We start from the raw sequence: 18,520 nt of genomic DNA on the forward strand, positions 1-18,520 counted from the left end.
AGTATTATTTATCCAATCGTATCGTCTTCAATGGCCGTAGGTAAAACCCCAATCATGAATTATAAAAAGAATGACACAAATTCAAGTTTCATTCACTTTTTACTGATATCAATTAAATCAAATGGACAATGAACACGCATGAGCAAGCAACAACTGGCTAACGGCTAGTTCTCTTTAAAACCACAATTTGTCTAATCCTCATGACATAAACGTGTTTTGTTTTTGTATACTGTATTTATATATATTGCCCTCTGTATGTACATAGGTACACGTATATAGAGTACACACACACGCACACACATATCATTGTTTAAACACACATACAAACAAGGTCACATTAATTGTAATGTCTGGACTTTTGTTCACTTCCTGACCGATAACAGTAGTGGGAGTTTTTTTTAGTGGGAAATGCATAGATTGAAAGTTTTAACACTATATAAACGCCACAAGTCGGCATTACATGGTTCAAAGTACACTCACTAAACTTGGGTTATCTTTGTTTCATAATTTGGTCCGTAAAAAGAACAGCAATGGAAAATAAAAATAAACGTGTCTATTTTTGATTTGTTGAACAAAAATAGATGAGGCGGTGAAGGGTTGGGAGAAGATGAGGCAGGGCACAACCAGTTACATCATCGACGGATGCTCATTGGTCAGTATAGAGCAATGGTTCTCAAAGTAAGGTCCAGGGACCCTCAGGGGTCCATGAGGGTGTTCCAAATGGACACTTTACAGGTCTGTAACTCTGAGTGTACAAATGTGTACACTCAAGAGATATGGAGGTCCTTGAAATGAAGAGTTTGAGAACCACTGGTATAGAGGGGGTTGAAAGGTGACAGGTGAGAGCACAGTATCTTGGTAGCGATAGCGCTCAACTGCTCAGCGAGGCGTCTTTGCAGTGTCGTTCCAGGGAATCGCCGATCATCAAAACCATCATCAAGCCTTCCCTTTTAGTGTCCCAACTCTCCACTCTTAACCTCTGATATGTTAACGCACAAAATCTCACACCCAAACATCTCTAACACTAGCGACGACAAAATGGCGGCGACAAAATGTTAAACGGGAGGGAAATGTACTATGCTCAATAGTGTGTAGAACTGTCGTCCCGGGTTTCCCCGAAGGTGCCATCACCAGTTTCCGGTTCCGTTTCCCATAGCTTTGTTTGATTGGCGCAGCAGCATCTTCTCATATAATACCACTTTAAACGTGGCGTCCCTATTTTAGGTCATGCCATGTCCGCGAAAACAATAGATCTACAAGCTCACAATGCAATGCTGCGCAATGCGTTGTGAGCTTGTAGATCGGCTATTTTCACTATTCGTCGTACGACAAAGTATATAGGACTTAAGGTGGGTATGCCACCTTCTGGAAACCCGGGACTACAGTTATGCGCAGAGCCTATGGGAGCTGCAGGGTTCTTATTGGTCTGTGGAAGACCTGCAAACAAAAACACAAAACATTCAGAGGACCAACAGCTGGAGAGTTGGGGCTTCGAGGCTATTCTCTACTACAGTACAAGGAAAAAGGAGACACAATGGAGCTCATAACATTACACTAGGACACAGAAGAGGGAGGTACATGGTTATGGGATATAGACAGATGTCGCGTCGAGGCCCCCTTGTGTCTGCAGGTTTCAGACAGCAGGAGACAGGTAGACAGGTAGATGGGAGGGTGGGGGGGGGGGGTCTGTTGGTATGTAGGAATATGTAGGATATGGAATGACGGCCCTGCCTAGCGGACCAGCGGAGACTGCTTCAGTGAGATGAGCACAGAGCGCATGCGCGACACGTCTTTGGCCTGCTTGCTGGACTTGGGGTTGAAGTCGCAGAGCCGCGCCACGCGCTCCCACTCCGTCCCCGGGTTGGTCTCGTCCAGGTCTGAAACCATGGCGTCCTCGGCCGCCCTAAACATGAGGAGGAGGAGAGGAAGGGAGAGGAGAAAGAGTATTAGCGGGGGGAGGGGTAGATGGGTAAGACACAGATAGCGACACGTAGACGGCTGAGGAGGTCATCTGCCGGTCAACAACAACCATCCAGCTGATCATATTTCACACACGGTGGCCATTTTGCCCTTACGTCATACTCAAGGGGATGTCAAAATCCCAGCCGAGATAATAACAGTAATAAAATAAGTGTGTTTTGGCAAGAATACGCTCGAATGAGCTTAAAACTATTTCAACACCATAAGGTCAGGGGATCTACAACTGGAGCAAGATCCTAGATTGTGCACTTTGATATTTTAACCCATTAAGACCTGAGAAGATTCTAGAAATGTCTTCTAAATCCTAAAAAAAAATTGGAAAAAAAACCCTCATTTTTTTTCCCTCGATTTTTCTAAAATAGCAGATCTACAAGTTCATAGCGCGGCACTCGGTGCCGTGCTATGAGCTTGTATATCTGCTATTTTTGAATAGCCTAAAGAAATCTGAAAGTGACACAGATGCGTTCCAGGTATTAATGGGTTAAATCAATTTAGCTTTTACTGTTGAACTTAATATTGATCAGCCAGCCACTGTTGAGCAGGAAAACGGTGTTGTTGCTTCAGCGGAGTCTTCCTCAGGGCAACAACAGTCTGACCACACAGAGAGTAACATCCATCTATCTGTAGCCATCCACTAACTATATGAGACTCATCCCCTGTGGCATGCCCCCTCGCTCGGCCCTCTGCACACCACAGCAGACAGTCACCTGCTGGACTGTCTCTGATGACCAACAATCAGGGGGATGGAGTCATATGACATTCCTATCAAATCAAATCAAATAATAATAAATCAAACTTGAAAACAAATAGGATTGTTAAGCATTTTGGTTGGTTAAAAAATGCAGCTCTGTGCAGAACTGGGGGAGGGTCGTTTGACCTTTAACTTGCCCTTTGGTCCCATAGCTTCCATGTGGTCTCCTGGAACGCTAGTCCTCGTTTGAAAAGGACCAACTGAGGCAAGTTCTGTTGTCGTTTTTTTTTTTTTTAACCAAGCCCAAAACTACTAAAGCCTACGGGCTTTGCCATGCATTTTGCTGCAGCTGAAGAAGCAGGCCATTTTGAAATGCAGCAAAGACTGGGGAAACATTTCAAACGTTATCGCTTTGATTTGGGACTAACCAATGTACTCTTAACCAAACTACCAAACCAAAAAGGGACCTTTTAATACAGAGGGCTTACCACACACACACACACATCCCAGAAATGAAAATACAATAAAACAAGGAAAACTGAAAACAAAAACAGAAGTTTCTTTTAAATGGTACGGTACCACAAACAAAGACAAAAACATTTTGAGATGCGAGCCACAGATTATGGCGTAACATACCTGATCCCTCACCCCGCCCATAAGAGAAAACAATTCCACTGCCATGGATCTTTTCAAGTAGCTTAGCGTTAAGATAATAAATAATACACATCCACCAACCCGTCCACCCCTCATCCCAAACCCATCTACTGATAATACACAATACACACAGCAAGATGGGGATGAGAAGCCAATGAACATTCACGATCACATCCAACTACAAATACACACAGGACTAGCACTAGCAGGACCACCACATCACAGGGGGAGATTACAACCAGCTCATACTTAGGCAGTGGATCTAGCTACATGCTACTTAACTAAACAACTAACACGAACTATCTGGGATAACTAGTTCTTAATCTAATACAGGCAACAACTGTTATCCGTCACCTAACAAAGAATAGAGATTTTTTTTATTTTGGACGTTCTGGGGTTTTATATTTTTACTTAACTGGTCTAGGCGGTAGCAAGGATGGTTAATGTGTGTGCTTTAAGGTGCATAGGAAAAGAAAACAGGGAGAATCAGTTTCACAAGTCAGAATATAGAAGAGATAGAACGGGGAGGGGGAGAAATGAAATACAACAAAAATGAGCTCAATGCAGATGACAAAAGCCAGCATGCAAAAGCGACATCTCATTCAAAGTCTTTCTATAGCTGCGTTTCACGTCCCCAAAGTGCTCAATAGTCCTGCACACTGGTAAATGGGTGCTTAGCGCGGGCAGCCTTTTGTGTGATGCCATTGGTCGGGTAAGAGGACTCAGAGCACACTCCTACACGCACTGCCCTGAGCCATTCTTTTGTCACAACGAGGACCAAAGTGACAGATTCAGACCAACACTTATGCAGTGGGATTCTGTTCTGCATTGGATATATTGAGTGAGACCTTGAGCCACTGGACCAAACCGCTAAAACAAAAGGTCAAATTAAGCAGTGAGGTGTGCACACAAAGAACACTCTACCAGACTAAAGGCTCTTGCACAGAGAGTCCAATCAATGCCAATTGTATTGGTCTATCGGCTTTCAACACAGCCCAAAACAATGCAGGAATCGAACTTGGTTGTCAGTTTTTTTTGTTGCAAAATAAATTGTCCTCTGTGCGCAAAGGCCTTAACATAAAAACTAAGAATTAATATATTAACATGGTTGACTAGTACATCTGGTGCTCTGCACAGTCAAATACAATGCAAATGAAAAGACACCATTTTATTCTTAACCACATTCAACCTGGTGTCCCTATTTTGAGTCATTATAGGCAAAAAGTAATCTATTCATGGTATGTATGTAGGGCTTAAGTGGTTAACACATGACTTCTATTCTTAAAGACTCAGGTCTCTTCTTTGGAAAATAAAATATATGAAACTAAAACTTTGGGTAACAAACAAAATGACTTTGTGTGAACACCACAATGCCGCCCGGCGCCTGCAAGAAATGTTTTATAGAACCCAATGGCAAAACTAAAGGCTGCATTGCTAAGGCTACGCTGGCTAGCTAGGCAACATTAGCATGTCATTCTTTTGGAATGCAGTAGCTAGAGAGCAGCTAACATTCTACTTAAAGCACAAACCACGGGTTGGAGCATTTGTGTATCCATGGAACGGTAAGCGATGCTCATAAAACCCTTTATTCTCCTGCATCATTATCAATTATTATTTGTATCATCATTGTCATGCTTCATATGACACTATACAGAGAAAAAAAGAAAATGGGACTGAAGAGAGGATATTATAATAATACACATGTCCATACCACTCCAAAGAGCTGGGTGAAAAACCCGTCGGTCAAACGTGTATGTATTTGGCCAATGAGACATATCTCTCGTAATTACTCTATGTGCAGTGTGTGATATTATATTCTAAGTTGGGCATTTTTTGTCTCATGACATCGTGATTTTGGGGGTTTTGCTTGATTTTTTGTTTGTTTGTTTGATGTCCTTAAATTGTGGAGCTATGCAGTTGTATAATCACTCTCATTCAATATAGATAGATATATGTTTAAATATAGGCTGTGTTCTGTAACTACGTTACCCAACATCAGTGAAGAAGCAGTGTGTGTGTGTGTGTGTGTGCGGGCGCACTCACACACACGGTGAAAATGCACTCAAGCACAGATTCCGAGGAAGGAAGTAGGTCTCGAGGAACACTGCCTACACTGCACATTGTATACTATTCAAATCAGGACTACCCAAGGGAGTTATATCTCTGTCAACTACACAAAAAGAACAGTCTAAGATGGTGCCCTACACAAATCTGTTCACCGCACATTAGTCCAAAAAGGGTCGAGGACAGCTTAATTTTTGCGTGCAACCAAGTAAAATAGGCTTGAGTGATAGTAACATCTGCTCCAGCTGGATACACAATTGCTTCCAAGAGACCTACAGGCAAAGTTCTATTAGCATAAAAGACTGAGTAGAATAACTCGTTAAGGGAATTCATTCAATTGTTGAGACTAAACCCCAAATAAACTACGGTTTCTGTGACAGTTCATACTAACATTCAGGCAAGTGGTTAAGTGTTAGAAAACACAAAAGGTCATTGAAGGTTGAGCGAAATGGGTTTGGCGTGACGTGAAAATTAAAACAAAGTGGGACAGTGGGAGCAAATCAACGTGGGCACGGCAATAACAGAATCAAAATTAATTCTAATGTCAGTGAGCAACAGGGGAGCTCAGGGACCATGGACACGTGGTGACGTGCATTCATTCGCTGTAGAAAACCATTAAAAATGTAAATAAATACAAAAATGTAAACATGCCTATACTGAATGCGCAGTCAAAAATAATAATAATAAACCTGACACCTTTTGAGATTTGTTAAGCATCCACGCAATCAACAACACCAAAAATAAAGGAACTAAAAGAATACAAATTCATTAATATGGTGGGGAAAGGACTTGTTGAGCACGGGTGGGGGGGTGGGGTCGGGTGGGGCACTGAGAAGATGAAGGGTCAAAGGTCGGATGAGGAAGTGTGGAACGTAGCAGAAATAAAGGAAACGAGGAAACCGGAAGGGAGGAGGATGTTAGTTGGAGCAACATACACATAACCAATGAGATCAGAGAAGGGCTGCTTGTAGAAGTCTTCGTCCAGCACCCTGGACAAACATCCAGAGCGTCCAGAGCAGCGAATGACAGAGCAGCGAGAAGGCAGGAGAGAAGAGAGACAGTGGTAAAAGAACAGGAGGAGGAAGACAACACAGGTCAACATGAGAATACAAAGCTGGGTTATCAGAGCATCCACCCTGCTGATACATAATGGAAGGTTTAAGCCTCATTTATACGGACAGAAATAATCTTTTCGGTATTCTGTAGTCCGTTTCTACTACTAATACTTGCTGTTCCTGAAGCTTATACAGTGCCTGCATATGTCCTGCGTTTCTTACTGCGGTGAATGAAATTAATTTCTCTCGCAAGATCATTAAAAAGGTGTATCTATCCATCTCACTCATCTTTCAAGTTAATAACACGCTAATGCGAAGCATCAACGTTTGTTTGAGTTCATATTCATAGGCTATACTTCCCTATAGTTGGCTGCTGCATAATGCATACTCTGTCGTCTGCTGAAAATATCTACCATCTCTCCATGCGTCGTGATGCGACGACTTCGGCATGCAACATCAGCGTACGATTCAGTATAAATCAGGCTTAAAGCCAACTACCCAGTCAGCCAGCTGTACTGCTAGGTCCGGGTAGGCTCTATTCATTCTTCAATATTCTGTTCTAATATTTTGAAAGGACAACGATGCCCCTCTCCTGCCTAAAAAAAACTGGTGGAAATACAAACAGGTGGCAACTAGGCTTAATTAATTAACACTTCATCGCAAGTCTGTGTAGGTCATACCGTTATTTTCAACTGAACAAAAAAGTGCCGACATGACTCATATTGGCTGTTCTTCCAGTTGAAAATACAGCATTCTTTGTCGGACAAAGCAGCCGTGCGACAAGGTATGAATTAGACTTTAGTTAATAGAAGAATGACGTGTGGCACTATGGTTTCATGAGGCGATACATAGATCATGATTTGTTAGCTTCAAGATGGGGATATCCTACAGTACCAGTGTAGGAAAACAAAGGCAGTCCATTGGTTATGTAATATGATAACAAGATCAAAGGAGTCCTCCAACACTCTGGATGCAGTCCCAGAGTTACGCTAGCCAGGCTAATAGCTCCCCGCAAAGCAGCTCTTTCCTTATATAGCTCTGTACTCCCTAGCCTATAGTCAATCTCTGGAGTGCATTCTTTTAAAATAGTGTAGTTTTGACTTCTGAATAAAACATTTGTTACACCAGACTTATTAGGTAACATTGTAGCCCTATATATATTTTTTTAAGTATGTGGCAAGTAACGTATTGTTAGTTATTCTAAAGTTTTGTCTCAGGTAATAAGGAGTCAGAATGAATAAAGGACTTTAAAATAATACATTTATCTTGTGCCAATTTAGAGCAAGGTCAGAGAAATGCCACAGAAGAAAGAGAAAATGAAGCGCTTCATACATATCCCAAGTAAAATCATCCGTTTTCTTTTTAAAGAAAGAAATTGCTGCAATGTTGTCAGTCCCGTCCCATTTGAGTATTTTCTTCCACACAATCTCCAACACACCAACATCCTGGATGTTACTGAGGATCTGGTACATTATTAATAAGTGGTTCAATGCCATCATGTGTCTGTCTGCCTGTCTCCATCCTGTATCTGTCGTCTCCTACAGTGAACCAAGGAGCAATCAATCCATTCAGTCGAGCATTCTGGCCTTTGCCGTTTTACCATGTTACTTTCAAGCGCTGGATCAAGTGTTAGGCAAGTTAGACGTTGACCGATTGTGGGGTTTTGAAGAATAAAAACACAATTTTGCACAGGAAAAAAAGCAATTATGAACCAACATATTTTTTTCAACAATAGGCTTACAAAATATTGAAATGTTGAATACCATTTGTCATTTACAGTAATGTAAGATCAGTGCATAGCCGCCCACCATGGACCACTCTCATTTATGATGATTAAATCCTCAAATATCATTTAGGCATTTCCCAGACAGACCATGTTGTTGTAATATTATGGTGTGAATGTAAATGTGCCATGTGGTGATGGTACTATACTGTACATCCCAACTGCCCATTCTAACGGTTCTGTCCTCCCAGTGACCTTGGTTGTCATGACAGCTAATGAGGAAGTGTTAAGCTCAAGGACAACTACTAACGCAGCAAATAGCTATCAAGATCAGAGGAAGTCAATTACAGTCCTTGGCTTGATGTATGCTTGCTTAGTTGCATGTGGGTTTGGCACGCCATAAATAGCCAATCTACAAGCTTGAGCTTTGTTGTTTTTGGAGCGGCGGCGAAGTGTATATCAGGTAATTATGATAAACTTGCAGCCACACTGGTTTGGACCTGATGCAAAGCAAGGGCAGTCAAAAGCTTCACAATAATCTCTCTCCCAAGTATGGAAGGAGCCGTGAAGGCGGCATATACGAGAGAGTCATTAACTAGAAGCTGAATTATGTGTGGTGAATGATAAAATTACTTTAGTACAATTTCTTAATGGAAACTTCACATCACTAAAACCAATGCATAAAAGACAGGAATCAATCGGTATTTGCTAAGTGCCCACAATTGCTTTTCCTAATCAAAAGCTGCATAGTCTGCAAAGAATTATTGGGAAAACGCTCCCTCAAACCATCAACAAAGCCATTATTTACAATCATTTATATTAAATTGCGTAATCAGCAGTCACATCCATTAATATTTATTAAAGATTGAATGAGCCAAGTTGACCTCTAGTACCTACCTACTGTGTATGATACAAATCTATTATGATATCAACTTGTTCGTATACAATTTGTTTCACCTTTACATGCCCTTCAGGAGCACCAGAGTTACTTTTTATACTGCAGCGGTGCTTGGGGTTGACTGTAGTTCTCAGTCTTTGTTTGTTCCTGAATGATGATTCTAGTGCAGATTAAAGTGCTAAAGTATAACCATCCTTAGAAACGGCATTATAATCAAAACAGACTCATAACATTATTAGGACTACAGTTGGCTGTGCTTCATCATAGGGGGATTCAGATAAATGATGCTTTCACATTTCCTCTTAGAACAGCAAACATTTCTGTTGGTACTGTTCCACTATGGAAATGCTGTTATTAATTCATTTCCATTCACCCTTGCAACCCACATATCCATCCACCTTGCTCATTTGTTTGACGTTCACCTTCATGATCACCTGAATTACAATGAATTTTATACTGCGGTGATGCTTGGGGGTAATTGTAGTTTTGGTTCCGCTGCCGCAGATTATAGTGCTATAGCCATCCTTAGAAACTGTGCATCCTTAGAAACTGTATTATAATAAATACAGACTCAAAGCATTAGGATAAAGTTTTTTGTGCTTCATAATTCAGATTATTCTTTCACGTTTTCTCATATCATTTTCTGGTGTTGTATTGAACGATCAAAGAGGAAATTCAAAGAGGAAATTCTGTTACTAATTCATTTCCATTCCTCCTTGCAATTCATATATCACCTTCTCATTAGGGTCATTTGTGAATAATTCAAATAAAAATAATATATTGATATTATTTGCCTCTGTACTCATTTACAGTTATTCTGTGCCAAATTCCACTACTATGTATCAATTATGATGCACTGATTATTACACAGCTATATTCTTTTATGTATATTACACATTATATTCTACAATGCATTGACTATATCATCGTGTTCCTCCTGCACTGTACAGTTTATATCAAGTACTGTACAGTGCATACTGTACATTAATGTATTCCTGTTCAGTGTGAAGGCAGTACCTGTTGTTGACTTTGGTCTTCTCGAGCTGCTCGTTCTGTCTGGTGTGCCACTCTTCAAGCTCCACCTTGGCCTTCTCCTTCCACTCTGCCTCCTGCTGACGGGAGTTGGCATCTGGGCACGGATGAGGGGAGGGGGGGGGGGGGGACAGGAGAGGGAAGGTTGATTAAGAAAGGAGAGGGGAGGTTGGTTAAAACAGGAGGAGAGGTTGGTTTAAGACAGGACATGGTGGCTGGTTGGCTAGCTAAGCTTACAGATGACCAACAAGGCTTATGGTATCCAGGATATTCTTTCCTATAGGTTGGAAAGTTCATGCCACAATTGTTCATGTTGTCAGTTTGTCTATAGAAGTCTAATGCGGAGTGCTTACCTAGTGCCTCCAGCCTATCTCTCTGCTCCTCTCTCCACTTGCGCAGGCTCTCTGGTTCAGCCTGCAGCCTGTCAGCAGTGGAGATCGCTGCGTAGGCATCTGATGGACCGTTGCTCGCCTAATTAACAAAATTAGAGACAATAACAGACCAGCATTTCAGTAAATTACCGTCAAGGTAGTTTTTTTCCTTCTTTAACAGCGCGAGAACAAATTGCCTCTTCAACACAAAGATGACTTCATCTCTCTCTCTAACTCAAATAAATAAAGTATATAGCTAACAGTCTCTTTTTCTGACTAATGAACTTTTAGAAAATAAATGAAAATTCTCATACATGTAAATGACACAATGGGTTGTGTATCTTCTGTTCTGCACAATGTTTCTAAATTGATTTGCTAAGGCTTGTCATTCTCCCCAAAATGACTTTCAATCAAGTAGAGATCAATGCCAACACCAACTGAACGCTATGTGGGGTTTTGTTTCTACTCAGACAGCCACTTTCCTGAAGCAAATTAATAGAACATTTTAAAAAAAAGCCCCAAATTAAAGTTTAACTCCTCTGGTCGCAGTTCCTTTAGATTTGCTACTTTAACTATTACTTCAACCATATCAAGCCTAGCCGGGTATAAACTAAGCTTCTGGAAAAGCCCTGACAGTGCAAAAGACAGCAGTGAAAGGATGACAACACAGGAAAGAGGATGTTTGACCAGCCAGAGATTCAAACATTCTAACAGTCGATTGTTACAGAGAGATGACTTGGCATCTGTTTTCCCTTCTACTCCTACTATCCCGTCAGCAATTTAGAACTTAAAAAGTATAGTACAACAACATTATTCAAAGTTTTACACCTTAATGTGAATGTTGCAAGCTTTAAGGAAAAGAAAGAAAAAAACAAGGAAATGTCTTACTGAAAACAATCTGAATTAGTTTAGAATAAGAGCCATTTCATTTGCAAGGAATGTCAGCACACATGTGAGGAATTTGTTGCAGTGAGGTTGGTGCATTGCAGTGAATGAATATTAAAAATATATATTAACACAGCAAGTTCTCAAACAGGTAGAATATTAAATAAATATACAGTAGAATACTATACAATTCAGAGGCAGCCACAATGTTCTACTAGCAACTTTATAGTCAATGCGGACAATGCATTTGTTTACCACTGCAATATGAGAACAGATTAACAGAATATGAAATATTATCCCAAAGTGTTTGCATTTACATTCAATAGCAAAGGAACAGGAGAAATGTGCAGATAGATATGCAGTATTATGACGACAGTGGGGAACAAAGAATGGCTGGGCATTTATTTGCTCATTTGAGAACAGTAATGTTATCCAAGGGAACCAAGCATTACCTCATGAAGTTCTCCATTTACAGCTGAATCTAGAAAGGAGGGAAAACAGTATTCATTATCGATTAGAAACATGAAGCATCACACATCACATTTCACAAACACAGTGAATAAATGACTACAACTTTGCCTTCAGGGATGTCATGACAAATTGTTTTCACTGACAATGCAGACTCTGGGTTCAACGTGTCACAACTTTAAACAAAAAATTATTATAACATAATATCTAATTTGAAAGGCTCCAACCTGGGTGATTTCATAGAAGGGCAGAAAACCAACTCAGTTTCCTTTGTGATACTGTACTTACTGTACTACCGTTTGTAAAAGCATGCAGCACAAAACCCTATTTTAATGCCTGTTGTCCAGCACCAGCATTTATATGAGTGACCCATACATGATAGGCCTACAAAGTTACGATACAAATGCCATCTATGTATTGACTTTTTAAACAAACGGTAAACTAAACTTGGGAGGTTTCCTGTTTATTCTGACTCTGGGCTGGCCCCTTATTGTGTTTTCTCTGATGGTCATGATAACAGTGTCTATTCATATTGCATATTATGCAGGCCTATGGCTGACGGATGTGTGACTGTGATGCATACCATTTCTTCATCTAACAATTTCCCATAAATTAAAATATGACATGCCAGCCACTTCTGGTCAACATGGTTTCACAATAACTCACTTTCTTGAAGGTGCAGTGCTTAGCGTGATTAAATGGACATGCCAAATCTGACTCACTCATGTATATAAGACTGTGGATACATTGCCATACATTTTATGAATATATATTTTATTTGATATCTGCTGCTATTTGTGTTATTTCTAAATGGTTTATTTGCGCAAGGGCCTGTGGAACCCTGCCACACACACTGTACAAAAATGTTAGATTTGTTTTGATATTATGATATTACCCTTCACTTCCGATCTTATTCATTGTAAAAAGTCTAACTGAAATTCATGGGAAGCTCGCCTTGCACAAAAATAATTCCACCCTCTCTTTTATACCCGGTGTCAACTTGTGATGTGACAATAAAGTGCGGCCAAAGGTCGCTGACTAGTATCAGTTTCCTCCAGCAGTACAGATAGCCTGCTAGCTGCAACTAATGCTTATGCTGCTGCATTAGAAGCAGGTTGCTACAAATCAATGAATGACAGCACCTTGGCCGACTCCCATTCATTCTTAAAATGCAGGCAGTGTTGTTATGTACCAAACATGGTAACCTGTTCTCTCCACTAGCTATCTCAGTGGAGGGTCAGCTAAATCAGTGGTTCTCAACCTTTTCATGCTGTGACCCCCCAAAATGATCATAATTTGAACTGGGGAACCCCCCACCCCACACTGACAAGCACTTGGAATTGTAAGAGTTGATGCATTACATTTAGTTTGACTCGGTTCCAGAGATAAATATTGTGAAAATAGCTGATCTACAAGCTCACAAACGTAAGGCGTTGTGATTTTTGCCTCTTTCTTACATTATTTGACAATTTGGCCAGTTTTTATAGTATAGTTTGTTGATTATGTTTGATGCAGTAAAGGGGCTTTTCTTTTTTTACTTAATTTTTTAAAAAGGTATTACAAATGTCTTAAAAGTCCTTAAAGGGATATTTCACTTTCAAATAAAATAAACATTTAAAAAATATATAAAAAATAAATGAAAAAAGTAATGGAAAAATCACGGCCCCCTCACGCATTAGAGTGTCCTACTAATGTGTGAGGGGGCCGTGATTTTGCCACAACTTTTTTCATTTTTTAAAAATATTTATTTTTAATGTTTATTTTATTTGAAAGTGAAATATCCCTTTAAATTGTCACTTCACTGTCATCTGGGGACCCCCTCAGAATCATGACCCACAGGTTGAAAACCACTGAACTAAATGACGAACCATTTAATGTATTTATTAACATAAGACCATTATGGTTTCACCACCACTGTTATCACCCCCTGGCCACCTATATTCTTAGTGGAATGATGTACTATCTAATGTAACAACAAAATGTGTTCTCTTATGGTGGTCCCTGACATGCACAAAATCATTTAAAGAATGTGGGGTCATAATAACATATCAATTTAGTGGTTATGTGACACATGAAAATCTTTGAGAAACCCCTGAGCTAGCTGACGTTAGCACGTTAGCACAGTCACACTGACTGACTCCAGTAGCAGCCTCGGCTAACATGCTAACGGCTAGGAAAGCTCACCTGGCTGACAACACTAGTGTCATCTGTGTGTGTTTTATCAGTTTCTAAGCAACGTTGTCTGATAAAAAAAAAAACCACATTATAGTAGCGTAACGTAGGCATCGCACAACATCACGTCACACGACACGAAACTGATCTTACGAGCCGATGCGTCGCGCCGTTGACGTTATAGCTTGCAGATCAGTTCTTGTCGGCAAGCGACATGATCGTACGTGCCTGGTGCGATGGATGGCACGATCGCACGACCCTTTCGAGTGGTGTCGCCTGCCTGACCCCCCCCCAAAGACGCACTTTCCACCAAAATGACGGATCAAATTACGAACAAAAAAAACGCGTCGTTCAGTCGCGTCAATGTCTCGATTAAAAAAAAAGCCACTTGACTTGAGCCCCTATATCCCCAATCCTTAGTCAACGATCGCTGGAAGATAGCAGATCTACAAGCTCACACCGCATCACAATGCGACGCGTTGTGAGCTAGTAGATCTGCTACTCTTCAGCGAGGAGCTTTGGGTGTCGTTTTATTCGTTATTTATGTGTGTATTGTGTCATCATCATGTTGTATTTATCCCATTGATACCTGGAACGCTTCTGTGTCACTTTAGATGCCTTTGGCTATTCAAAAATAGCAGATATACAAGCTCATAGCGCGGCACCGAGTGCCGCGCTACGAGCTTGTAGATCTGCTATTTTTGAAAAATCGTGAAAAAAAATATTTTTATTTTTTTTCAAAAAACTGTTAGGATTTCCATTTTTTTAAAGAATTGCCTCAGGTCTTTAACTGGCGGTGGTCTCCGCTTCGCTCACCCATGGTGTCCCCGCTGTCCCCATCCACCAGGTCCAGGGACTGGGGCACCTCTCCTCCGTCCAGGATGCTGAAGCCCTCGTCGTTCTCGATGCCCGCGATCTCGCTCTCCTGCTGGGCCAGGAAGGCTGCGGCGGGGTCCACGTCCCCCTCGGAGCCCCCGACGACGCCGTTACCTGCTGCTGCTGCCGGGGCCGCTGGGGCGCTGAGCATGTCGAAGTCGTCCATGTTCTCTATGTAAATGAATATAAGATCGATCGATCTATTCTATATGAAACGATAGGCCGGGGGAGAAGGACGGCGGCTGAACCAGCTTGCAGGTGTATCCGTGCGTTGACTTGACCGAGCCGATTAGCTCAACACATCCATAGGGGGGAGGAGGAGAGCGACCGGAGATAACGCTGGAATAGTGGCCAAGGTCAGGACAGTGATGTCACAAACTGGTTCCCGAACAATGTTTCCTTTTATTTTTCAGAAAAAAGAAAGGCAAAAATAAATCAAGCTAAAATAAAAAAAATAAACATTCACAGTCATTTCTGAAAATTGAAAAAAAAAAGCAGTCCCCTATTATTTCCCCCCCTTTTCTTAAGTTTAAGAAATAGTGAAAATTGCAGATCTACAAGCTGCGACGTGTTGTGTTATTTTAACATTGTGTTCTACTAATGTTAAAATAAGTGTAATAATTCATAACATATTTTTGTAAGTTTGTGTCCCGGGGAGACACCAAATTTATCATTTGGGTCTCGAGCTGAAAGTTTGGAAGCCAGTGCTTTTTTTTGAGTACTTCCGCATGATGTTGACGTCACTGACGCATCCTTGGTGCAATAAATGAATAAATTAAACATTAATCATGCGGAAACGGATGAAGACCAATCAGACGCCATTGGCTGGTGATTGACAACCCCGTGCACCAATCACTCTTCAGAGCCTTCAAAACGACCAATGAAATCCAACACGCATTGAGTCCCATGATCTGCATGCTTGAGTTCAGATCATGGTTCAGATTCAGTCAAAATATTACCAAGAATATGACTCATATCCTTGGTAAATAATAATAGCAAGCAATTATGAATTATCCTATACAGTTCTTAATAATACATACACACATGCATGTCATAGCATTTTATTTAGTTAGTTTACTGGGCCAGTATAGCATTCTTTTACTAATAAAACACAATAGGGCGTTCATTTCTTTTAGAATGAAACTAGAATGGAAATTAAAGCCAATTTCCTCCAATTTCCTTATTTATATGGATGGGCCTATTATCCCACTGTTAATACTTTACTATGAGCTGAGCTACAAAGGCTGTTTGTACTGTGATGCGTTTGTTGTGACTGAAAATTGCAGTGGCAGCTCATTTATAGCTATACATACATCATAGTAAATGTATTAAAATGGTAAAATATTGATGTAGCCTATTGCAGGGTCAGCAGCATGCTGTCAGAGACAGAACTTAGTAATTGACACCTAGCAGACAACAACCAGGACAGTTTCCCTTTTTAATATTGTATTAAAAAGAAAAACTGTTTCCGGGTATTTTTAATAACCCCTTTACAGCATCCTATCCCAGTTTCTTTCCTGCTTTTTGTGTCGTCCCATGCCCAGTATACAGTATATAACCAGAGGTAAAGGCTTTCTTGACCAGTTGCAGAACAATGCCATTGCCGTTAATAATTAACAGGTCAGCCTGTCTCATAGGGTTCAGGTGACAAACACTCACCTGACTCACTTCATGCAACTAACTGCAAACACTTTGGGATTTGAATTAAATAAATGAATGCATACATTTATACATGAAATGCAACAGAAACTAGAAAAAGTGCTCCATGGAGCACAGGTCTCCGCCAGGTCAGGTAGGTTAGTGTGGCCTCCTGGTGGCCCTATATTAGATCTTCCATCAATTTTCTCTGGTTGTAATGTCCTGTATGCCGACGAGTGATGACACAGTCATATACACATCACAAACTAACTTATTACAAATTCAGTCAACATTCAGTCAACAAAAAAATGTCATTGCGACCTCCCGTTCGCTTTTATACGCCTTTGAAAATAGCATGTCTCGGCCAAAAATACATAGTAAAAAAAAAAGTACACAGGAGCCGAGATTTTTAAGTAATAAGTTAACCAGGGAGTGAATGGAGTAGTAAATCTTCGGATCACGTTATCTTGGGTTCTTCTTGGATTCAGCTCTCTCAAACCTACAGACACACTTAACCTCTTTCAACCTCATGTCTCTATTTTTGCCATGTCATATTATTTTCCAGTTCCCACTTGATATTATACTGAATAACCTATTAGCTTGCATAACGTCTTCAGACTCTAATATGTACAGGACAAACACCTCAGAGTCATCTTCATCTCGTCTTTGACATCTCACCATCACTGGAATGCGTTGAGTCAGTTTGTCTGTTGCTGTTCTTAGTCATGACTGACAGTTCCCACCTGATGTCATGTGGTAGTTCAGACTGCTCCACACCGTACTGAATAACTGCTAGCTTGCATAACGACTTCAGACTAGGACTCAAGTCTAAGATGTGCAGGTCAACGTTGTTGAATCCTCCAAAGAAGACGATATGATTTCCCACCATACAACAGCGCATCATTGCTATCCTATCCAGGCCTTTTCCCTTTGGCTCAACCGTATTCCAGGAGAAGGTCTCTGGGTTGAATTTCCACAGATCATTGAGGTACTGTTTCCGGTTGTTGCCAAAAAATATGTACAGCTCTCCATTGTGGGCAAAGGCTGAGTGACACAAGCGTTTTACTGTAAGCTGTGCAGAAGGTGTGCTCAGCCAGCAGTTGATCTCTGTGTCAAACACTCTCGTTGTTGTCATGTTGTTGTTGTCCTCTTGGCCCCCGTAGCCCCCAAATACAAACATCTTTGTCCCGATGATGGTGGCAGAGTGCTCTGATGAAACAGGTGGTGGAGTGCCTCCTGTGTTAATCAAAGACCAGGCCATTGTGGTGGTGTCCAACTTGTAGATGTCATTAGTGTATCCAGTCAGCCGGGTGATTCCTCCATGGATATACATGAGCTTCCTAAAGACACAGGCTGAGTGATACACCCTCCCCTCTGGAACAGTCCCTGACACCTTCGGCTTCACCCACATGTAGGTGTCGACATCAAATGCATAAAGAACGTTGCAGCAAGACTTCCCTCCCCAGATGTAAATCATATCTTCTACCAATACAGCTGTGTATCCGTAGCCCATGGAGGGAACCTCAAGGGGACGTTCTCCTCTTCCAGTCATCACTGGAGGCAAATTCCTCCAGCGTAAGGACACTATATTGAAGATATGGACTTCAATCGGATCACTGTCTTTCACTTTTAGAAAGAAGTAAACCTTGAGTTCCACAGGAACAGCTTTAGACCAATGTGTTGGTCCTTCTTTCAGACATATGGTCCACCTCAGCATTTCACAAACATAAGATGGTTGAAAATAGCAGCCTCTTCAAGTGTCGTTGAATACAGTTATATTGTGTGTTCTGCCACTTATATTGGTCCAATTACTGATGTCATGTTGATGACATCAATCTTGTCCAATTATGGAGTTCCACCCGGCCTGGCCGAGATTTGTCACTTAATGCACTGTTTGTGTTGTAATAATAACTAGAAAAAGTGCTCCAGGTCAGGTAGGTTATTGTGGCCTCCTGGTGGCGCTATAATATGAATATGAAAAGGGTGCCATTTCTTCCGAGGCCATTCACGGCA

The 18,520-nt window shown here is 41.0% G+C and overlaps 1 protein-coding gene across 1 annotated transcript; it reads right to left on the bottom strand.

The window, feature by feature from the left end:
• Window positions 1-80: 80 nt before the first annotated feature.
• On the bottom strand, window positions 81-15,167 carry clta (clathrin, light chain A). The gene is made up of 5 exons (XM_080416311.1): window positions 14,810-15,167; window positions 11,806-11,834; window positions 10,451-10,568; window positions 10,083-10,194; window positions 81-1,903 (listed from the first exon to the last, which is right to left on the bottom strand). The coding sequence occupies exons 1-5, from the start codon at window positions 15,033-15,035 to the stop codon at window positions 1,732-1,734; spliced, it is 657 nt and encodes a 218-aa protein (XP_080272437.1). The 5' UTR covers window positions 15,036-15,167; the 3' UTR covers window positions 81-1,731.
• Between the last annotated feature and the right edge of the window lie 3,353 nt (window positions 15,168-18,520).

The sequence above is a fragment of the Gymnoscopelus braueri genome, assembly GCF_963280865.1.
Source record: "Gymnoscopelus braueri genome assembly, chromosome: 2".
Lineage (NCBI taxonomy): Eukaryota > Metazoa > Chordata > Actinopteri > Myctophiformes > Myctophidae > Gymnoscopelus > Gymnoscopelus braueri.

Coding starts and splice junctions, on each gene's coding strand:
- clta (XM_080416311.1), bottom strand. CDS start 15,035: ATGGACGACTTCGACATGCTCAGCGCCCCAGCGGCCCCGGCAGCAGCA. Junction 11,835..14,809: donor GGACAGCGGGGACACCATGG/GTGAGCGAAGCG, acceptor CCTCCTTTCTAG/ATTCAGCTGTAAATGGAGAA. Junction 10,195..10,450: donor AGATAGGCTGGAGGCACTAG/GTAAGCACTCCG, acceptor ATCCGTGCCCAG/ATGCCAACTCCCGTCAGCAG.